At 38.3% G+C, this 22,825-nt stretch overlaps 1 protein-coding gene across 1 annotated transcript; it reads right to left on the reverse strand.

Moving 5' to 3' along the window:
- Positions 1-1,095: 1,095 nt before the first annotated feature.
- On the reverse strand, positions 1,096-20,430 carry LURAP1L (leucine rich adaptor protein 1 like). The gene is made up of 2 exons (XM_068177525.1): positions 19,858-20,430; positions 1,096-1,608 (listed from the first exon to the last, which is right to left on the reverse strand). The coding sequence occupies exons 1-2, from the start codon at positions 20,053-20,055 to the stop codon at positions 1,234-1,236; spliced, it is 573 nt and encodes a 190-aa protein (XP_068033626.1). The 5' UTR covers positions 20,056-20,430; the 3' UTR covers positions 1,096-1,233.
- Positions 20,431-22,825: the final 2,395 nt, after the last annotated feature.

Genomic DNA, 22,825 nt, shown 5'->3' on the forward strand with positions numbered 1-22,825 from the left:
TGAATGAACAGAACCTCATTGGACTATCTCAGAATGAACCAAATCCACATACATCAACTGCGGCATGTACGTGTAATCCTTCAGAACATGTACAATAGTTTTTAAATGGGAGCCAACCTTACACTTAGTAAACATTACTTTAATGAGGAAATTTCATGCCTTCACTGGCAATGGGAAAACTGTCAAACTTGGTGAAACAGAACACTTTTAAATGATGTGTAAGTATCAATACCTCTTTCACTATTTGTATGCTGGAAATATAGATTCATCATCTGTTAGAGTGTCTAGTTCAATTTTAGTTCTTTTACTCTAATTTTCTTCTTACTGTAGAAGGATAAAATCTTGGGGGTTTTCTTTTGATTCTGAAGTACTTAAAAGAAAAATCTACCACCTAATCTTCACAAAAGCAGGGACCAGGGCAGCCTCAAAAACAGAGGCTCTAGCATGCAACAGTTGCTGTTTTCCTTCTCAGCTACTTCCAATGTAACTGATTAGCTGCAGCTCTTAACTTCACTAATAGGCACAAAAAAGTTAAGGTAAACTCTTACTTGTAAAACAGGAAAGGAAAATACAGCAGGGCAACACTGCTGAAATAAAAAAAAATCCCAAAAATTTAGAATCAGAATTTAACATCAAAATTAGGCTAGAGATAAGAGAATATTGCAAAATAAAAGAAACCCCACACAGAAAAGTTTAGAATACTTTATATTTCAAATGAAGACAGCTTAACAAAATCAAATTTCATTGCTTAGAAAAGAAAAATTATTTTGTAGAGGTTATTTTCAAGATTCAGATTTAAGGCTCAATAAGAACAGTCTCTTTGGAAAGGCCAGATGTGGTAGTCATGGAAATTTATGACAACATATATTTATCAGAAGATGTTTTATTAACAACAAATACAAAATTGTTACTTATTCCCTGATGTTTCATTTTAAAGATAAAGCTTTTCCTTGACCACTTTTACAGACTTGTAAATACAGCATTGTAAAAAATTAAAACAAAAACAAATTCTGACAATAAATTAAGAAAATGTGAGGAAGAGGAGGATGAGACAAACCCAACCAATCAAGGAGAAAATGCATTATAAGAAATAGAAGAGTTATGCAATAGATTGAAGTATCACATTATATTCTCCTTCCAAGAGGACTTTGGGGGTTTTGCATATGAATAAAATAGCAGCAAAGAAAAAGAGAAAGTACAAGTGCATTTGTGTCCCACTGGAACTTGTTCTAATTAACCAAAACAGTAGTACTCATCAGAATCAATTTTGGGATGTTTATGTAGAGACTGTGAGTCCTCTGTGACAGAAGAATCACTGAACTTGTCCATATCTGAAGGGGTTTGGTGACCAGGGACATCATCCACTAAGGTGTCCAAGTAACTCCCCACTGATATTCCATCCAATCCATCACTACAGTCTTGTAAACTGTTACAGCTGCCATGGAGGCATGTCTCCTGACTTTCTAGCAAGCTGCACAGGCTTCCACTCAAACTGCTACCTCTGCTGGCAATGGCTTTCTCTTCAATCATCCATTTGATTGATTCAATACTTTCATTGATGAGTAGGAGCTGGCGCATAAGCTTCACATCAGTGGCTCGGAGATTAACCTAGAAGGCAAAAGTGATTTAAAAATTACTCTTTTCATAATCAAGCCAAAGAGCAGGCTTGAACGGGCTAAAACAAAACACAAAAAAAATATCACAACTTTCCTATCTAGAACAAATCTATTTCAGTAACTAGTAAAAAAGCTCACAAGCAAACAAACAAAAAGCCCCCAAAGTAAACCTATACTAATACTTTCAGTTAAGGTCAAGTGGGAACCTGGTCAACCTCCCTAAGCACTCCATTAACAGGACTGATAATCAATGGCAAGATTTGTATGCACAAGGGTACAACGCTGTTTAGATGAGAAACACAGCTACTATGACAACTCCTGGGGGTAGCCTTTCACTAATCAGAGTGGAAAGACACAAAGCCATTTCTATTTACCCTTACTCTAAGCTACTTACAGCTACAGATTTCTAGGCATTCACCCCAAGTTATCCTTACTATGGCTATTGGGCAACCTAAAATTTTCAGATGTGCATAATTTGGAAAGAAGCTTTTGGATGTTTAACTTTTACTCACACTACTCCTGAGTGGACATGAAAATCTGCTAAATAAATGTCTGAGAGTTGAAATCTTTAACTTATTGAAACTGTAACTTACAGTTATTTAAACCCATATTAGATGAAGGTGATGAAGTTCAGAGTTAACCAAGTATTACAGACATGGAGCAAACATTTACCTCAGCTAATTAAATAAAAAGTGGACATTAAGAACAAACTCCTACATTCTCACTTAATTGTGGTGGTTGATACAAACACACAGAAGTGTTAATAGTAATGCACAGTGGAATATTACAGTGTTGCATTTCACAGATTATTTGAGTTAACCATCTTAATGTTTTCCTTAACAGGCAAACTATATAAACCACTTTTTAAGTCACTTCAGCTGACAAATAAAGGTGAGACCCAAGGCTTATATTCAGAGCTTCCTTCTCTTTATCTGAAACATCACAGATACTGGAAAAAATAATCTGAAGAATAAAAGACCCTGCATCTGAATAAAAGACACTGTCTTATGTGCCATATTGAAAATTTGAAAGTCTTTACTCAACTGAAAAATAAAGAAAAAACAAGTAAGATCTATTACATCAGACAATAGATACTTTATACAATTCTCCAAGTCCACAATTGTACAGAAAAATAGCACCTGTATTGTTCATACACAATGGACTGGAACAGAATGAGTATTCTCAGGAAGCAAAAACTGTATCTTGTTTTGCCAAGAGTATAATCTGAACACTATCCTTTTCATAATCAAATCTTCTCAGTATCCCAAATGTCACTGACACTGACCTGTACAGTTGTTCAAAAAATATTTTAATGTATTTTTATTCTCTTAGATACTGCAGAAGATTGTAGTGGACCCAGCTAGGACTCTTCCTAGCAGCTGTTATGGTTTTGTTCTCTGTATCTGTGACCAAACTATGTCAGTAGCATTCCAGTGTTTCAGCTTCTACTGAGCAGGGAGTGCAATCAAGGCCTTTTCTGTTTTTCACTCTGCACCCTCAGCAGGTAGACTGGGATTAAGAAAGATGCTTGGAGTGGACAGAGATGGGACAGTTGACCAGAATTAATCAAATGGATATTTCTTGCCATACAATGTTGTGCCCAGCAATAAAATCTGTGCATTTACTCTTTCCTATACAGCAGTTGCTTGGGTGCTGGCTTGGTCTGCTCATGGGATATGGTGTGTCACTGACTTTGCATCACTTGTTCATTTAATTTATTTCCTTCATTTTTAAACTGTCTTTATTACAATCTAAGTTTTTCTCACTTTTGTTCTTCTAAATCTCTCCCCCGATCCCACTGGAAGAGGAAAGGAGAGTGAGTGAGAAACTGGTGCATGCTTAGTTACAGGTCAGGAACAACCCAATGCAAAGACATTTCGAGCTTTGCCAGTAATAGACTGCCTTTGTAACCATCATATGTGTTCCAGCTTCCTTCCCCAGTCCCAGAATGACTTCAGAATTATTCTCAATCCAGTATCACAAAAGTTAACACAGATAACCTGGAATTGTGCAAAACAGCTCTACCTACCATTCATGGTTTTAACAATACTGCCCATCTATCATTGTTTCAGAAGTGAGGTTATGAAAACAGATTGACCATTTTGTAGTTCTCCTGCCCAAGCCAATTCCTCTACTCTAACCAATAAATCACTATAAACCATTTGCTCGGCAACCAGACTGTCACAAAAGCAGTAAATTACCCAACTTCTCAAATGCAACTAGAGACTTCAGCAACTTGCTGAATATAAACATGCTCAGAGACAAGTTTCCCAAAAGACTTATTAAGGAAATGTTTAACAGAACTAGCACCAACATGACTCAAATGAAACAGTCCTTTTTAGATAATGGAGACATCTCATATATTTCAGATTCAGTTCACAGGAAATCGTTTCTTTTCTCTAAATACAGCAACAGCTTCAGCATTTTTGTGGAATAACCTTACTGCAAGCAATTCTTTGCATTCCTGAGTACTAAAATCATCCTCCTCCTAGCTACCATGTCATTCCATATCTGACATATCAAGAGTGTGCTTTTCCTAAAGCAAATATTAAAAAGTAGTTTAACAAGTGTCATCTTTCTTTAATATGGTTTACTTCATCATCAGTTCAATAACACAAAAATGGCAAAATGACATTTTTTGCCCCTTATGTGATTTAGCACATCCATAATCACATTAGCTTTTACTCACTTATGTAGCTGCAACCCATTTATCTTGGAAGTTGTTGGAGTGTTGGAGTGTTTTTGGAGTAAACAAGTCAGTCCAAGACAGTTCAGCTAATAGGACTAAACACAATAAAATCTCACCATGCTTGACAGCTCCATTTGTTATGCACAGTAACAGGTACATTTCATGAGCAATCTAAACAGTGTGTCATAGCTAACAACAGTCTTTTCAGAACAGTTTTTATAGCTGTCCTTTAAGTTAAAGCTAGAGCACAGGACCACCATAAGGAAGGTGTGTGTTATTATGGGTCAGTCCTCAGCAAAAACTTATGGCATACAAAGAAAACTACAAGAGAGTAAAAACTAATTTCCTGTTACAGGTTAACTTTTATATGTTTTTGCTTAGTCTTGCTCTGTATATTTGCAATACTGCTGATCACAAGAAGGATACTGAATGCTTAACATTAAGAGCTAGTCACAGCAGGAGAAAATAATGAAATTAAAGAGATAGCATCTTTCAAGTAACACATTCTGGTAGTGTAAGCGCACACATTAGCATTCAGAAATAACCAGAACTTTAATCTGGAAGGAATAGCTGGACTAAACACCTGTCTTTGCCTCCTTCTCATATGTGTTGTTCTAACAAAATTTCTTCCTTTCCTTTGGTCTTCTGTAATAATATATAAAACACTCATAATTTGTTCAAGAGAATTGATATATATACAAACATAAGGACTTTTGTGCAATACATATATATGCAGAGAGACACACAAATATTCATGCTCTTTTTTAATATAATTCACTATTTCTGAGAAAGATTGACTAGGTTATTGACTTTAGAATAAAACGGTTAATGACCAGGACTGCTAACAAAGAAAATTATCGCTTCCTGGCAGTCACGCAAAGTAGTACATTGATCACTTAGCTTTTGGATCAAAGTCACATATTTGGGCAAAACAGCCTTGTTTTTTGCTGCTGCATGTTCTGCAGACATAGCTTCCAGGCAGTACCAAACACAATGGGTCACCTTACCCTCTAGAAATGGAAAACCTAAAATGACAGTTAAATATACTGTTTGAAACTTATTGTTAAATAAGCTTATTGTTCAAACAGCTTATTGTTAAATAAGCTGTTTGAAACTCTAGATTCTTCCTGCACATTACTTTCTTTTAAATTCCTGGATTCACATGCTGCTTCTTCTAATTACAGGAACTCTGCAGGGATATTAATGACAACCATAAAATGTGGTTTGAGGTAGAGATATCCCTAAGTTTATTTAAATCATTTCAGTTTCATTTTTTCTCAAAACTTTTATGTTCTGTGCCATAAAGAGTCTACTAATAAAAGGAAAATAATTAATGGGACCTAAATAATAACATATTTTTCTCAGGATAAGTCTTTTAGCCAGAGCACAGTGAAGTAAGTCCTCACAATAGACAAAGTCTTAAAGTTAATGGATTCAGGGAGCTATTTAAGTCACTCAGATCAGAAGCTCTGCTCTGCACAGAATCTCAAAATGAATCTAGGGTTAGCTGCTCTGGAATCTGTGTTCTGAAACATCTTGAGTTTGGACACAAATTCCACAATAAGCAGAAGTGGATGGAAACAGTAGCAAAATAAAGTACTCCTGGGAAAGTCCCTCAGAGATTCAGGCCTGGGAAATCTTGCAGAAGGTAACAAAACATGGGGAGAGGTTAGATGAAACTAACTGTAGCCAATTCCATCTGTGGCTAAACACTACCACACCCATCTCCATCACACTTTTTACAAACAGAATTTCAAACCAGTAGAACTTTTCCATACTAAACAGATGTGCATAACCACTATGGTTCAGGAGTATTAGTGCTACTATTGTTTCCATTTCCTAGGATGTGTCAGATAGCTTTCTGCTTTTCTATTAAATTTCTTCTATTTGCCTTATCATTCAGGATGAAGAGCTTGCCAGCTATGCCTAGGTCCCTTTTAATTTTTAAAAGGGAGATTACCTCAGCTTTTCATATAATAGTAAATTCCATCAATTAATTCCAGATGCAATTAAGAAACATCTAACAATCAATGTCCAAATAATAGTTTGTTTTTCACTCTGAGATGTCTCTTCTGAAAAAGCTAACCTTATTCCATTTTCTCCTGGTGTTACTTTTACTATTACAAACACTGAAGAACAAGTTTTAAAGTAACTAAGGAAATTAATTTACAAGACAAAAGATGAGGGTGAGGAAAATAAAACAGTGGTTGGCAATTACTTAAGTTTTATCAAGATACAAATATAGTAAGAAGACATATAAGGATAAAAAACTGGTCAATAAAACCTCATTGACTAATTCTATGAGACCATAACAAGCTAAAATACCATAAGCAACTTATTCAAAATCCAAAATTCAGAATACGTGAATTCAAGTGTTATTTAACTGGAGTTACCAAGTTAACATGTTTACAACAGGGATAAGTCTGGAGACACACACAGGATTTGTTTATAAGCCTCCATCTCAAAGCATGAAGCATGCCATTTGAAGGTGAGCAAGCTGAAAGTAATACTACAACAGCTTTTCAACACCAATGAGTAAAAGAGATGCTCTTTTTTTTTACCATTTAACATGTCTAAAATAAAATAAAACCACAAATAATAAATAATATCCGCTCTAACACACAACATGGCTTATAGGCTGTGCAGCAGCTACATCCTATATAAATTAAAACATATGCATGTGCATGTCTTTAAATTTCTTGCCTGCTTCTAAATTGCCTCACTGATTCAAGGTGTTTGAATTATAATTATGCTGCTTTAGGCAATGGTATTTCCAGATCAAGATAAAAAAAATTAGAATGCCTAGGCTGACTTCTGAATTTGAACTTCTGAATTTGAATCTTCAGCATCTCCTTTTAAAAATGAAGGGAGTTTTACATGACAGAGAGTAAGAAAACAAGTTTGCTGTCATTAACTGGAAGGCATATTCTGTGCACCAGAGGAACAGTAACTGATTGTGGGAATGTGCCACATGCACTCCACAGCAAAGCCAACTAACTGTGGTAAATTCAGACACCACAATAATTCAAGCTAACCCAACCAGCCTGACTGAAACACTATATAAGCTCTCTTAAAACAATGGAGATGTGGACTAAAGCCTGGGAGAGGATGAGACTGTTGGAGTCAAGGTAGGTGCTGTAAGGTTTATCATTATGCCCTCTGTCTCTGACTGTGATTTATCTCACATTGAGCTAGCTAAATTAAATTTCAGTCAATAGTGATAAATGTACATCAAGAGCTTTTTCTGCATCTTGTTTCTTTTAGCATGGACTTGTGTTACAATGTATTGCTGTATCATTTACCCATTTATTTTCTCCTGATTTTTAGGCTTGTGGTAAACTTCAGACAATGAAGAGGGAGCTTCAGAGGGAGCATATAAAAAAAACACATAAAAAAGCAACATATATATGCAAAAGCTAAATTTTTGTGATCCGTTGTAGATTTTTAATTATGGTTCACTGATCTACTTTCTTTCTGCAAAGTGATTAAGTTACACTGACCTTTCTCAGCTGTACTTCCATAAATGAGTCACAATAAAAATATTGTGGCAGACCACAGAAGTTTTGATCACTTAATTTTTGACTTATTTTGCAAGAGATTGTTTTCTGAAGATTCCAAATTTGTTAAAACCCTCATATCAGATCTTTTAGGTAGCATTCATTATGACTGTTGAACTCCCAGCTGCTCATAAATTGAGTAGCCATTGAGTTTTCAGTTTCTGTCTGCACCCTTAGCTACTTCAAACAGAGGCCCTGGCCTAGTCATTGTCCTGCTTCAAATTCCTGCATTTCCACTGCAATCCTTCACCAAGTCCTCACAATAAATATTTCCACAGGCCTGTCTGTAAAATTTGGCAGCCACATAACACAGCTCTAAGCACAGTGACTTTTAATTAGGAAGGAAAAGGAGAGACCTTGTGATTCCATATCAGCCACAAAAGGATTTTACTGTAAGGAGAGCTTACCAGTCCATTAGCTGAAGCAAGGAAGTGGGCAAGTCAGGTCTGAGCCCCCACCGGAATAATGTAGGAGAATACACCAGAATAATTAAGAAGCAGAGCAACTTCATGAGACAGCAAGTTAGTTCAGTAGGCAATGAGAGTAAATAACTCAATGAGTAGGTTTCAAGGACGTTTCTTGCTAATATATGAACAACATATTATGTTAATATGGTCACCATCTGATACAGGATATTACAGCATTGGCAATTTACATTTCTCCATTTTAACGTTTTAATTTTATGCATACTAATTGTTTCCCTTATACTCATAGGAAAATACATACCACCAAGCTGTGCAATTGTTTAGTCATATTCTCTCTGAAAAAACAGAAAAGGTGAATCTCAAGGCCTTTTTTCACTGCCTTGAAAGATGCATGGTCCTTGTCTGGGCAGTACGTGTGGGCAGCCTGCCAAGTGCATTAATACCTTTGATAATAACATACCAATGATTAGGATGAATAATTTGATCAGTAGAATATATTTTTTCTTTTAACATCATAGTTTTTAAGGTATCTTGTATGCTTAAGTGCAATAAAAAATGCCCAAGGGGGAAAGTATATTTTTATATTTTTGTTTTAGTTTTTTGGTCATCTCTTAATTTTGCTGTGAAAAAGACAAATCTATTTAAGTATCTCATAAGTAGATATGACAATGACTGTCAAAAGGAAACATGACACAAAACTGAGAGCAAGTAGAAGGAAAAAAAAAGTTAATTAATTTTAAAAGTTAATTTCCTCACCTCCTGTCTAAATAAAACAAACGTTAAATAAGCTCTTTAAATAAATTGAAGTACCACAGAATTCAAAGAGAGAAACATCCCATCATAGGAGGATAAAAAATACAAAAGGAAAATCCTGACACTTTTAAAGTTTAGTTGAATTAACAGAAAATAAAGCAGTGAGAAAATGTAGGGATTTGCGAAGAAGAAAAACTCCTAATCCTACTGGAAGGTTTTACTGAATGTTTCCAAATATCTCAAACTACTGTCAAAAAAGAATCATCTGACCTTAGAAATGTATCTACTATGACAAACGTGAACATGTCCAGAACAATCCATATTATGGACCCACATTAGTCGACAGATAAGATAACTCCATTGCAAACATTCAGGTCAATATGAAGCTGTAATATTTGGCTGTGGGTGTCAGAAATTGTTACACAGCAGATGGACGATCACAGCATCATTATGAAGTGCTCTGGACACCAGCCACAATGCAGGACTGCATGTGTCTTCTGATCGACACAGGACAGCACTGGGGCTCAAGAACATATGTAATTTCTTTTTTTTCATTGGATTTCACTCTCTGCCTCATTTATGTTTGTCCTGACCAAAACATAGTCTTAGAAACATATGCAAAAAAAAAGAAAAAATGTAATAACCAGTCCATACTGTTCATCCCTTTACTTTTAATTACTGGCACTGTGGAAATATACTCAAATTACTTTTAATACTGGCACTGTGGAAATATACTCAAAAGCATGTAATTAAAATAAAAGAAGATAATAGGGTTTTCTTACAGGTATATGCAAAGTTTGAAAATACTGCCTTTATAGAGATAACAGCAAAGTTTGAAAACATTTTAAATCCTAAAAAAAAAAAAAACCAAAATCAAAACCAAAAAAACCCTATTAAAAAAGTCATCAAAACACTTATTTCATTAAATCACAACTGAGAGACAACAATAGTAATGCTGGGGAGTAATCTGAAAGCTCTTGAAATTTAGGTCTGCTTTCACAATACCACTGGAGAGACACATACAATTAAAAAGGAAAATCTTTGCCTGAATCTCCCCAGAATTCAAAATGGAAATCTGTTTGAAACAATTCTGTGTTCCTGGAGGTGGTGTATATCCTATTGAAAGCATATTTTTAATCCAACAATCAAATCTCTACTATAGGCAACCTGCAGTCCTATTTACTGAAGGTTTATCTGGATAAAAATAAAAAAGAACTTAAAGACAGCCTTGGTATTATAAATTATCACATGTGCTCCTAAAAATGCTTTAGTAGTCCTAGAAACTGATTAGCTGATAACTGGAATTCTTCCCCTATTAAAACATTATGAGTGTTATGTTTCCATGCTGAATTTTTGAATAAAAATGAGTTAGTATCTTAAAAATTAAGGGGTTTTGTTTTCTTTATGTTCACTTTGTGACCTATTTGAAGTTCCATGTCTTTCAAATTCAGCTTAATTTTTCCTCATCCAAATCTCCTTAGTGCTGTAATCACCATCCTTCTAAAATATGATCCCTACATAGTCTTTATAGCTCTCTGAAAGTACTAGCAAGTTTGAGGTCTTTAGGTAACATGAAATTGCCTATTTTGAGTCTTTGAAACAAAAACACCCTTTTTTAAAGCTCCAGTTATCTACAAAAAATAAGTAATTTAGTTCTTTCTCATCCACTAAGAAGGTACCAAACAGCTAGCAGCTAACCTGCATCTGGGATCTATAGAATAAAAATCAAGGAGCAAACAGGCTACAACCATTTCTAGCAAGCTGAAATATTGAAATTGGCCAGTACAACGAGCTGAGCAGGCTTTTGAGAATTACACCAGCTGTAACTTTTGAGCCCTTTTGGCTCAAAAACCCACAGACCCCTTTATTTCCCACAGAACACACCAAGGCAAATCATTCCAGATGTCACAAGGTGTGATTATCAATAAGTATTAACAATTAAACAAACACACATCTTATGCCTCCAGGCAAGGAAGTGAGAAGGTAGTAAAAGTAACCAGTCATGAACTATAAACTACAAGACAAGACCAGGCACTCTAGGTAACATTTTCTTTCCACATTATTTGATGCTTTCTCTGATCAATAACTATTATCTACACCATATAGTGCAGCCCTCAGCTTCTCCTAAACAACTCTTGCTCATGTCATATTGCTTTTTTAATACTTAAACCTGTTCTTAGCAAAGATTTCTACATAGAAGAGCATGGGGGAATTGTGGTGTGATTCTAGTTCTGCAAAGGATATTAATCATAGCTGTCAATGCAGTTATCAGATGTATGACTAACTTTAGAAGGAATCAAGGTCATCACTTGCATTTCTCATTTCTTCTTCTATGAGGAAGTACTAGCTACTAAGCTAGTTGGGGAGGAAAAATAAGGTGCAAGACTTGCAAAACATAGCTAGGAAAAGACAAATATGGCCTTTCTGAATAATCAAGGGTAACCAGGGAAAAGAGAGAACTAGTCAAGGAAAACACAGCAGATTTGGACTAGAGAAGTTTGGTTGTATTTGAAAAGAGCTGGTAACAGCTCTTCTGAAGTAATCTTGTCATTAAACTTCACCAGAGTACAAATTAATAATAATGAAGGAAAAAAAAATTACAAAATATTAAAGATCATAGTGTTTCTTTGGTTGCATTTTCTTTCTTGTCTGAAATGCATGGACTGATGCTCTGCACTGGTGAATGCCTAAGCAGCTTTATGAAGTTATCATCACAGATGGCTACCTCATCTGGTTATGGGAAAACCAGCAACCTGCCTTCATTTCCCTGCCTCAGTCACACCAACTGGTGACAGGTGGTAACTAAGGAGCATGTAAATTCTTCAACATCAAAAACCAACCTAACCCCCCTACATTGTCACTGTTTCATTATTAAGCACTTTGTTCTAAACATGCACCATTTGCCTTTGTCTAACAAAGAAAATGGTCTGTATTAGCTGCCAAACTCCAAAGGATGTTCCAGCCTTTCAATGTGGCCTTTCCAGGCACATGTATAAAGATACATATTAATCTCATTCCAGGAAAGATAGATAGATAGATAGATAGATAGATAGATAGATAGATATTCAGAATCAGAGAATCACGGGACAGTTGAGGTTGGAAAGAACCTCTGATCTAATGCCATATCACTGCTAAGGCAAGTTCAACAGGATCCAGTTCAGGCAGGTTTTAAAAATTTCAAGAAAGGCAGACTCTACAACCTCTCTGGGCAGCCTGTTCCAGTGCTCAGTCATCCTCAATGTAAAAAAGCTTTTCCTTATATTTGGATAGCACCTCCTGTATGTCAGTTTGTCTTCATTGTCCCTTATCCTGCCACTGGGCACCACTGAAGAGAGTCTAGTCCAATCTTCTTGACAGCCACCCTTAAGACATTGGTAGACCCCTGTTTAGCTGTCCTTTGTCCAGGCTAAACTGGCCCAGTTTCTTCAGGCTTTCTTCATAAGAGAGATGATGCTCCAGACCCCTACTAATCTTTATTGCCCTCTGCTAGACCAGCTCTCCAGTAGTTCCTTGTCTTAAACTGGAAAACCCCAAATGGATCCCCACACAGCACAACAGATATGGCCTTACCAGGGCTAAGTAGAGGCCTGTCTACATAATTTTCACTAGTTTTCTAAAGAGGTGGCTAAACAGTACAGATTCTGTTCCTCCTTCCACAGAAATGCTTCTGTTTCCTCCTTGGTGTCAGGACGATTTTTTCCCTAGTAATTTATAATTATTGGAAGGATCAAGGTCTGAGTCTGAAGTTTTAAAATTAAAAAGTCTTTTAAACTGAATGTTAAGAAAGTAATGTCCACTGTTTGCTGTAGCTCATAAGCAAGTGTCTGAGCTAACAAGAGCAGTGCAACTACCTCAAATACAACACTTCTTTAAACCAATGGGAATCCTGTAGGAAGACCAAAAAAAAAAAAAAAAGAAAAATACAAAGCAACCAAGCTGTTCTATTTTTTTCCATCTTGGGGTAAAAATGTGTGAGCTTGGAAACACTCGTTGCATTATAGTTCTTAGCTGTGTTTCCTTCTGTACCAATAAAGAGACAGGGTTCATAGCTAAACCAGAATGCAGTATTCTCAGACACATTTTATTCCACACATTCATCTGCAGGCAGGCACCAGAGGGACTCAGCACTGAAACACAGAACAAGTGACCTGTGAAATAAATTACTGTCCCAATATCCTTCAAGATTTAAAAAAGCTTGAAAAGTTGAACTATGTTGTTTATCTTTCAAAGATGCAATACAAGACGGCTTATGGACCCTCTGGATGTGTTTTGGTCACCCTCTAAATTAGAGCAGCTTCCAGTTACTTATCACTAAGATTTCCACCACAGGAAAAAACTTATAATTAGAAGTCACATCTATGTGAGTAAGGCTGGATAGCAAAGGCTAAGAGTCTGTCTTCACAATAAAAAACTTTCCCTTTTATTATGACATTGTCTTGTAATTTTCTGATCAGAGCTTTTCATCATTACAAACAGTAAAGTGAGAACCATCTTTTTGAACTGCTTACATACAGTAAGCATAACTTCCATGTTTATAAATGCAAGTTAAATACATCAGAGAAATTGCATTCAATTTAATTGAATTCCAATTGCTTTTCAGCAGCTCAGATCCTCTGTCTTTTTTACTCCTGTAACTTCATCTTCATTTGCTTCAGATTCCAGTAACCAGCCCCCCTTCCACGACATGGAGAGAAATTAAACACATGGAAAATAAACACATCCACTGTGGAAAGTTTACTAGGTTTTGACCTTGAGGGTAGAGAACAGACAAATAATCTAGTAACCTTTAAAATATGAATTGAAAATCCCTTCTTTTTCTTTTACTATTTGCTGTTAGGAAAAAGAAAGTTTTGAAGAGCAGAAATGCACTTGTTGGCAATCACCTTTGCTTAACATGTATATTTGGTATTGTGCATTTCAAGTTTTTCCTGCTCATACACAAAAGGTAATTTTAATTTATTGTTGCCATAAGTAACCACATAAAAGAAAAAGCATCCACACAAAATTACGATGATCAAAGGGCTGGAAAATCTGCCATAGGAGGAAAGACTTTAGGAGGTAGGTCTTTTCTCCCTAGAGGAGTCTTGGGGATAGGAGTATCTCCTCACAGCATTCCAGTAATTTGGGCTAATACAAAGAGGACCAGGAGAAGTTTCACCTTAATATGAGCTCAACATTTTCAGAGAAGGCACTCAATAACAAGAATGATTGAAGGCAATCAACCTCCCCAGTTAACACGGCTGAGGTTTTCAAGATGGACAGGGTGATTGACAATGTCACCCAGACTCTCCTTCCTTCTAAAGGTGAAACCAGATGGTCTTCTAAAGTCCCTCTATGAAATAGCCCTTCCACCCCAGGGTATTCTGTGAAAGCCATGCTGTTATGATGATTTCATCAGACAGGTTATAATCTATTTGCTAAAAGTTATCATAAACTGAACAACTCTGTGCAGAAGTGGTTTAGTATTCACAAAATTTCATTACAAAATGTCAGGAATCAGACTTCAAAAATCAACTTCAATGGTTCTACTCTTAGAAAAGTAATCAGGAAGGAATAATGAAATTATAATACATACTCTCTGCAAAAAAAGCAGGCAAAAGTGTCACAGTACATGGGCAGTCTAACTGAGTCTTGACTTTAGTATTCCTGATGCTGCTGTGATGATTCACACCAGAAAGATGCATGTGTACTGAAGTATCTCACAATTAGGCTGCTTGCTAAGGTACCAGCAAGGTTTCATGGACTCTTGGCCATGCAGCAGCTAAAGCTGAGTAACAACAAACATAAATTCTACAATTCAAATCCTTCTGCCAGGCACTGAGTGAGATTTGCCAGTCAAAACATATGTTTAAATATGCATTGATTTAAATAACCTTGGTCAGCTCATCCTACCAGAGATGATCTGAAAAGATGGAAAACTTGGCAAAGTTCTGGCACTATAATTAAGTTGCATTTTTTCCTTATTAGATTTTATTATTTTCCCTAAGGATTAATCTACAACACCGTTGTAACATGAGTCACTGTTATGATCACTGCTCAATCTGCATTATACGCAAAAATTACAGACTCCTCTACTACATCATGCAAATTGGAGGATATGGAGAGAACTTGCTAGCAAGATAGAGGAATAACCCCTTTTTCAGTGAACTTCAGGAGGACCTGGAGAAACAAGTTAGTTTCTATTTCTGTATGCCTTCTTTTTGTCTAAGAGCCTCACTTCAAGGATTCACTGAATAACAAGCTCATTAAGAAACAAAGGTTAATCAAACTCACCTGCATAGTAATTTTATATTTAAGATTTTATCTTCAGTCAAGTTTTTAAGCAAAAGTTACAATTAATCTTACCAAAAACCAGCATCTGATACACAGCTTTGCATTGCTGACGAGACACACTGAAGCCAGATCTTGGCTTCAGTTAAGACAACTGATGTTATCCTACAAAATAGTTAATGTAGCAGCCTGCACCTACAGCATGTGTTAAGGAGATATTTCAAGTCACAGTTGTAGACTTTTTAAAATCAGTCCTTAAAAGAAACTAATAAATACTGATCCTCCACAACTGTGGGTCTAATAAATCTGAGCAAATATTAAGTCTGTCAGACTCTCTAGAGCTGGTAGAATATGGTTACAACAGCTCTGTCCTCCAACCTGAACCTTCATTACTGTGCTAGGGATAGTTAAAAAAACCCCAAAACCAATAAAAAAAAAACATAAAGAAAACAAGACAAACCAAACCATCGAAAGCACCCAGAAGGATTGCCATTGTAATAGTCACATTTGCCTTAATTCCAGTTTCATTTTGTCAGGGATCAATTTTAATTGCCTTTAAAAAATAGTTATACTAAAATTGAACTAGAAGAACAAAGGAGAAGAAACCTCAACTAATGAGTTAGCATGAGGAATATTCCTCTATCTTAAATGGCTTTAGCATGCTCAGCTCCTTGAAAATAGGATTATTTATCCTTCAGTCTAAAAACTGCTGCACTCATTATACCCAGCTGGATGTTCAGACTCACTAACAAAATCTGATTCTTAACAATGCTCACTGGAAGGAATCTCATTAAAAGTCCCAGCATTGCCATCCACCCCTCACTTCCAAGATACAGCTTTTATTTCCTGCCTTAAATATTTTTATGTAAAACATTTTTTAAAATTTTAGTATGTAACACAGGCTTTACGGTCTTTAAATTTCTAGCTTGCAAAGAGGCATTTAAGAGTTGATTTAGGAAATGTTTGAATTAAAAGGAAAAAAAAAACACCCAATGTCTTTCTTTGAGTGTTAAAGAAAATATCCCTTTGAGTTACCTCAGAACTTGTGCAGGAGAAATGAGGTTTTACAAGCAGTATCATTTCAGGCTGCAGAATGAGACTCGCAAACTATTTACTGCAGTGAAGGTGCATGTGTTGAATGGTGTCCTCAGGAGCATGGTACACTAGAAAAAAGAATGCAGCTATAAAGGTTTATGTTCAACTCCCCAGTGGAACATTCCACCTAAAAGACCATTAAGAAGAAAGATTTTAATAGTGACAAATTTCATACTGAATCAAGGGTCAGATAGTGGGAGGTATTCATTCCACCCAAGTTTGACCAGAGCACAGTGTTTTGATCCACACTGGCAATTACATCTTGCTTGTTCTCTAATTTATGGTCTTATAACTCAAAGGTTTTCAGGATCCAATGTAGTCTCCATCATGGCCTTCATGGGAAAATGAAGGATAAGAAAAGGTAAGTAAACCTGGCCCAAGCAGTTTCGTATTTCAAGAACGATTCCCTGTGTGCTCTGTGTGTGATTTCAGTGGCCATTAGCAAAATCAGGCTTGAGGTAAAAAGAACCATTTTGAACTGCAAAAGAATCTAAAAGAATAAAGGGAAAGCCTCAAGTCCTTCACCCGGCAGATGGACAGTTGTCACATACACCCCATCAATTTGTCAGGTACTGTAGCTCACAGTGAAACCCAGCATTTCCAAGTCAAACATTGTCTTTTTTTATATACCACTAGAATAGAAGGACCTGAATAACCTTGGGGTTTTTATGTTTACAAAAAGTTTGTCTCAAGTCTGGAATGAGCAAGTAACAAACAGAGGTAGGTCTATCCAAAATTCAATGAGTAAGCTGTAGAGCCTGCCAACATTGTACAACTAGAAAAAAGAAAGGTGAATGCATGACACTTGGTTTTCTAGTTGTTTCCATTTTTTGCATGTTTATTACTGCAGCAGCTATAGATGTCCAAGACCTCCTATGCCTTGCAGCAAAGCCAAAGAATAATGCATTAGAAAAAGGCATGAATAAAGAAAATAGATGTTTTAGCTGCATTTTAGAAATTATATGCAGTAAAAAAGAGGAAAAAAACATAGAAAGTAACCACAAATTTTACCTGATATTGTTCTTAAATTTATAAAATATTTCCACTAAGAAAACTACAGACGGGAATGTGACAGATTAAGAAGCTGAAGAAACACTTGGGGTTGAGGAAAATCCTGAAGATGCCAGAGACAAGAGAAAAAAATCCAGGAAGGTAGTTCACTTTCACACTGGATTACAGAAGACAGATGAAAGCATGGGAAGTGTATAGACAGGGTACCATACTTCACAGTTAGTCCTTGTACTGGTGGTTTAATGGGCATATACAGACCAGAAATGGTAAAAAGCATTGTAACTTAACTCCTCTTACTCAGCATGAGAAATTAGTTCAGATAAGAAAAGTCAGTCGTTGAAGTGACAAAAAACAAGAGAGGGACTAAAACATGTTTGTGCTTATGGCAGGGAGAGAAAAGAGAGAAAAGGATGCAGGGAGGAAAAAGAGGCAAAAGAAAGAGCGTGACATGAAATCTGCAAGTGTGAAGTAAGTGAAGAGACCAGCTTGAAAGGAAAAGGTGATATGGACAATTCACTTAGGTCCCCCTCCCTTAGTAGGGGGACTAGTAGGCCTAGTTTTCTCGACATGGTTATGTTCTGTCAAAAACTCTGGCTACCTTATTTACTTCCTTTGCAGTCTAATATCTCATGCATAAGCTACCCGGAGGTCATTTTATTACCGTCATGCAAGCTTAAAATTAAAAAATAAGCATGAGAAAAGCAGATAGTGTCTTACTCAATGTTAAAACTGAAATTCCCAGTGATCGTTACCCTAAAATCTAGAATCACAGAATAGCTTTGGTTGGAAGTGACATTAAAGATCATCTAGTTCCAACCTCCCTGCCAGGGGCAGGGACACCTTCCAAATGACAAGCAGAAAGGCTCTCACAATGTCTCTCAGGCAGCCTGTCCCAGGGCCCCACTACCCTCTGAGTAAACAACTCCTTCTCAATACCTCTGCATCTACCCTCTTATAGTTCAAAGTTGTTCCCCTTCATCTTGTCACTCCATGCTGCTGTCAAAAGTCCTTCTCTCCAGCTTTCTTGTTTGGCCCAGTCTAGGTACGAAAAGGTAGCTAAAAATTCTCCACAGAATACACTGACAGTTTGATTTGTGGAGATCTCTTAAATAATATGAAGCCATACAACACCAGGTGTAATTTCTAAGTTACACCTCAAGATTAACATTTACATCTTTGCTACTAACTCTAGGAATATCTATTCTCTTCCCCTTTTTGCCCAGCACTCTTATTTTTTAAAAACCCTTACTAACTCATGCAACTACGTTCCTATATATAGCACTGCAGAGGGACTTGTGGTATGGCATTGAACTTGTTCACATAGAATGATATTGATTTATTCGCCGTAAATGGCTGAATTCCAAGACTGTTGCATAAAGTTATCTCAACACATTGCCAGAAAAATCCCCATCCCAACCCAATCAAATTTCATCCCATTTTCAAATAAGCTTAGTGGCAGGAGCTATGGAAAGAACTGCTACTAAAAGTGTCTTTTTGGATTTTACATAACACACACTAATAAAAATGGAAGTTATCTATGCTCACATAGCTGAGGTGCCCTCCATTGTCAAGGTCATATCTGCTGAGTATTCACTAATCATTTCATCACTTGCTTGCAAAGAGTTCCTTTTGGTTTATCTTAGAAAAAAAAAAGCCAGTTTTATGGCATCCTTTCATGGCAAAATAAATTTATTGAGATGGTGACATACAAAGTAGGACGAGCACTTGCACTAAGATAGTAAACAAGTTAGAGGATCTGAACTACATACAGCATAGTCCTTCCTATCACAGATCACTGGCAGAAGAAAATACCCCATTCAACCAAAGTAGATATAGTGGTTTTTTTGGGGGGTTTTTTTTTTTGTTTTTTTTTTTTTTTTTTCAATAATTACTCTTCATCATCTGCAGCCTGTTTGGAACTAATTATGTCTCTGATGACTGAAGTCCAGCAATCAAGTCTCTGAATTCCAGGCCAAATTTCCAGCCTGAAAATATCCTGTCTATCTTTACGTGTTAGCCATGAGCAGGAAACAGGTGCAATGCAAAAAATGCAGTTACAACAACGGTATGGTGCCTTATTTCTCTTATTGATACTCCAGCTTTCAGTACTTCTAACGAGCTGACAGGAACAGAAGCCAACTACGAGTCCCTGACGAACTGCCCCGCTGCGAGGAAATAGCCGACAAGTGCCTCGCTCTACGCCGCACCGACGAGCGGCCTCGCTCTCCCAGCCGGCAGCAGAGCCCTCGCTGCCGCCTGGCCCCACCGGGGATGGATGCGCGGCGGCTGCTGGCTGCTGCTCCGAGGGCAGGCAGCACCACCTTCCCACGGGGGGCCGGCCGGCAGGGGCAGGCAGCGCAGTCCCGTCCCGGGCCGCCGCCGGTGCTGCCGAGCGAGAGGCGGCGGTGCGGAAGGGCTGCGGCCGTCGTCCGGCTACTCACCATCTCCTGCCTCAAGAACTGAAGTTTCGTCTCCAGACGGGCCAGCGCGGCAGCGCGGCGGCGGCGGGGCCCGGGGGCCGCGGCAGCGGGGCGGGCCGGGAGCTCCTCCCCGCGCAGGGGCCGCGCCAAGCTCTCGGGCACTTTGCGCCCCAGCTTCTGCTCGACGTCGCGGAGGTCAGGCAGGGCGCCGGGCTCCATGGCTCGCCCCGTGGGGGCCCGCGGCCACAGCGGCGGCACTACCCCCGCCCGCTCTGCCGCTGCCGAGGCGCGGAGGCGCGGAGAACCGCGGCAGCGCCGGGGACGGTGGATGCGCCGCGCGGGGGACCCGCGGCGGGCATGGGCATCTCCCGGGCGCACCAGCCCTTCCCGCCTCCTCCCCGGCCGCCCGGGAAAGGCAACAGCGGCTAGGCAGGGGCGATGGGAGAAAAACGGCCCCGCTTCGTGTATGAGACCGTGACGCGCCCCGGCAGCTGCGTCCGGCAGAACGCGACCCGAGTCATCCCGCGTCCCGCCCGGCTGCAACTTTAAAGCCGCGGGCAGGTGGAAGAGGCGCGGCGCGGCCCGGCCCTCCCACAGCGGTGACTGTGTGCAGAGGCGCGGCACGGCCGCGGCCGCGGGGCGTCCCCGCACGGCGGGGACCGCGCCGCCCGGCCCGCAAGGGCCTCGGGAACGCCGTGTCCCTCGGGGACAGCCAGGGGGGAGGGAGAGGAGAGGCGACAATAAAAGGAAAAGCGGAGAACGGAAAGGGAAAGGGAAAGGGAAAGGGAAAGGGAAAGGGAAAGGGAAAGGGAAAGGGAAAGGAAAGGGGAGAGGGAGGGGAAAGGGGGAAAGGAAGGAGTATTGCAGGCAAGTGCATTCCTCTTAATATTTCTATTTTTTTTTTTTTGTCCCCCTACTCTTTAAGAAGCAAAGCTTGCAAGCTGAGTCAGTTGATCCAACTGATAGCAAGGCACATTTTGGCTGTGCAGATAGCAGTGTCCTCCTCGTCCCACGATGCTCCTTGTCCCATGGCACTGAAAAACATTTTAGGCACTAAAGTATGAATAGCCTCATCTGTGAAGGTACAGCTGACACATGTCAAGGGAGTTGAGAAAGTGAGGCCAGTCACTCAAGGTGTCAAGTCCTCTGTAACAACTAGAATCACAAAGTGCGGTGTGGTGAACGTGGGAAAAATGTCTTTACAGAAACTGGATGCTTTTGGTGAAAAAATTTAATCCATACTTTAAAATTTATTATCAGAGACCTTTGCAAGGGTTTAGTACAGTCAAGTAAAAAAATCTGCAGATGTATCTGATATCTTAAAGGCTGATATCTTATTGATTTTAGACCAGGACCCTTATTTTGTCACTATAGCCATCTGGAAATACTGTGTGAGACACATATGAACAGACATTTATTTCTCTCAATGTTTGTCATATATGTTTAGTCCATATGACAAAAACTCCATTAATATTCTTCTCAGAAAAGAAAGCCAAAACCAGCCGCTCACTAATAAGAATCTTACTTCTTACTGCCACCACCCCCAATTATTTCCTGAATTTCTATTTTAATATATTGATATTTATAAACTAGCTTCAATATAATCTTATGTTAATATTGATTTATGCCATTCTGTAAATTAGTAGGGATCACATTGAAATTCTTCCTCTCTGAGCTATGAACAACTTGTTAAGCAAAATTTAAATTTACATGACTGTTGTTACAACATTGAACTGTAGAACCCCTTTGTTCTACAAGCAGCATCCTAGAAAAAAGGTCATGATTCAACTGTATTCAGACTTTCTGTTTGAAGAAACAAAAGAAGTATTCTGAAATGCTATTTTTCTTTAAATATTTCAGATTACCTGAATTATCAAGCTTTTAAAAATGAAAATGGAAGAAAAATAATACAAAAAAATTATGCTAGTTTGAAGAAAAGGTTTTTCAGTGATAAAAATTTCCCCAAATTCCCCTACTCTAAATAATCTAAAATAATGAAAATAAGTCCTTTTTAATAAGGACTTACAAGCAACATTCAAAAAGTAAACTACATAATGTTTCCTATACATTCATGAATTTATGCTTTCCCATCTAATGGCCTGATGCTTACCTCCCACTGGCCTTGCATTAGTATAGCAGTAGCAAGTTACTGAGTATACTTTTGAATTACAAATATTAAAAGATATGCCTGTGTTGCAGTCACCTTGTTAAATATTCAAGGTTGCCAGTTTTGCTAAACTAGTAAGTGTTGCAAGGAAACAGGTTCCTCTTTGAGTAAACAAAACCAGAAAACATGTAAATTCCATTTTTGTCTCATGGGACAGATCCTCTGTCCTCATTTTAGAATAATAAAGTGTCCTAATTTATAAGGGGTCCATAAAGATCATCTAATCCAATACCCTGCTCCTTGCAGGACTACCTAAACCTAAACCATATGATTAAGATCATCATCCAGACACTCCTTGGACTCTGACAGTCTTGGTGCTGTGACCAGTTCCCTGGGAAACTTGTTCTTGTGGCCAACCACTCTCGTGATAACACTTTCCTATGTCCAATATGAATTTCCCCTGATGAATCTTCATTCCATTTCCTCATGTCCTGTTATTGATCACCAGAGTAAAAGAGTAACCTCCTCCACTTCCCACTGTGAGGAAGCTGTAGTCTCTGATAAGGACAACTCTCAACCTTCCCTTTTCCAAGGTGAACAAAATGATCTCAGCTGCTCTTGAATGCCTAATCCATGAGGTCTTTCAGCACCTTGGTCACCCTCCTCTGGACACACTCTAATAGTTTGATAGCCTTGTACCTAGGCACACACCCACAGCTGCACACAGGTCTTGAGATGGGCTACACCAGTGCACTGTAGAGCAGAAAAATCACCTTCCTTGACCAGTCGATGGTGCTGTGCTTGATGCACCCCAAGACACATCTGTCTCTTTTGACTGCCAGGGCATATTGTTGACTCATCTCCAACTTGCCATCTACCTAA

Source organism: Anomalospiza imberbis, chromosome Z (assembly GCF_031753505.1).
Source record: "Anomalospiza imberbis isolate Cuckoo-Finch-1a 21T00152 chromosome Z, ASM3175350v1, whole genome shotgun sequence".
Lineage (NCBI taxonomy): Eukaryota > Metazoa > Chordata > Aves > Passeriformes > Viduidae > Anomalospiza > Anomalospiza imberbis.

Coding starts and splice junctions, on each gene's coding strand:
- LURAP1L (XM_068177525.1), bottom strand. CDS start 20,055: ATGGAGCCCGGCGCCCTGCCTGACCTCCGCGACGTCGAGCAGAAGCTG. Junction 1,609..19,857: donor AGTTCTTGAGGCAGGAGATG/GTGAGTAGCCGG, acceptor TTTGCCTTCTAG/GTTAATCTCCGAGCCACTGA.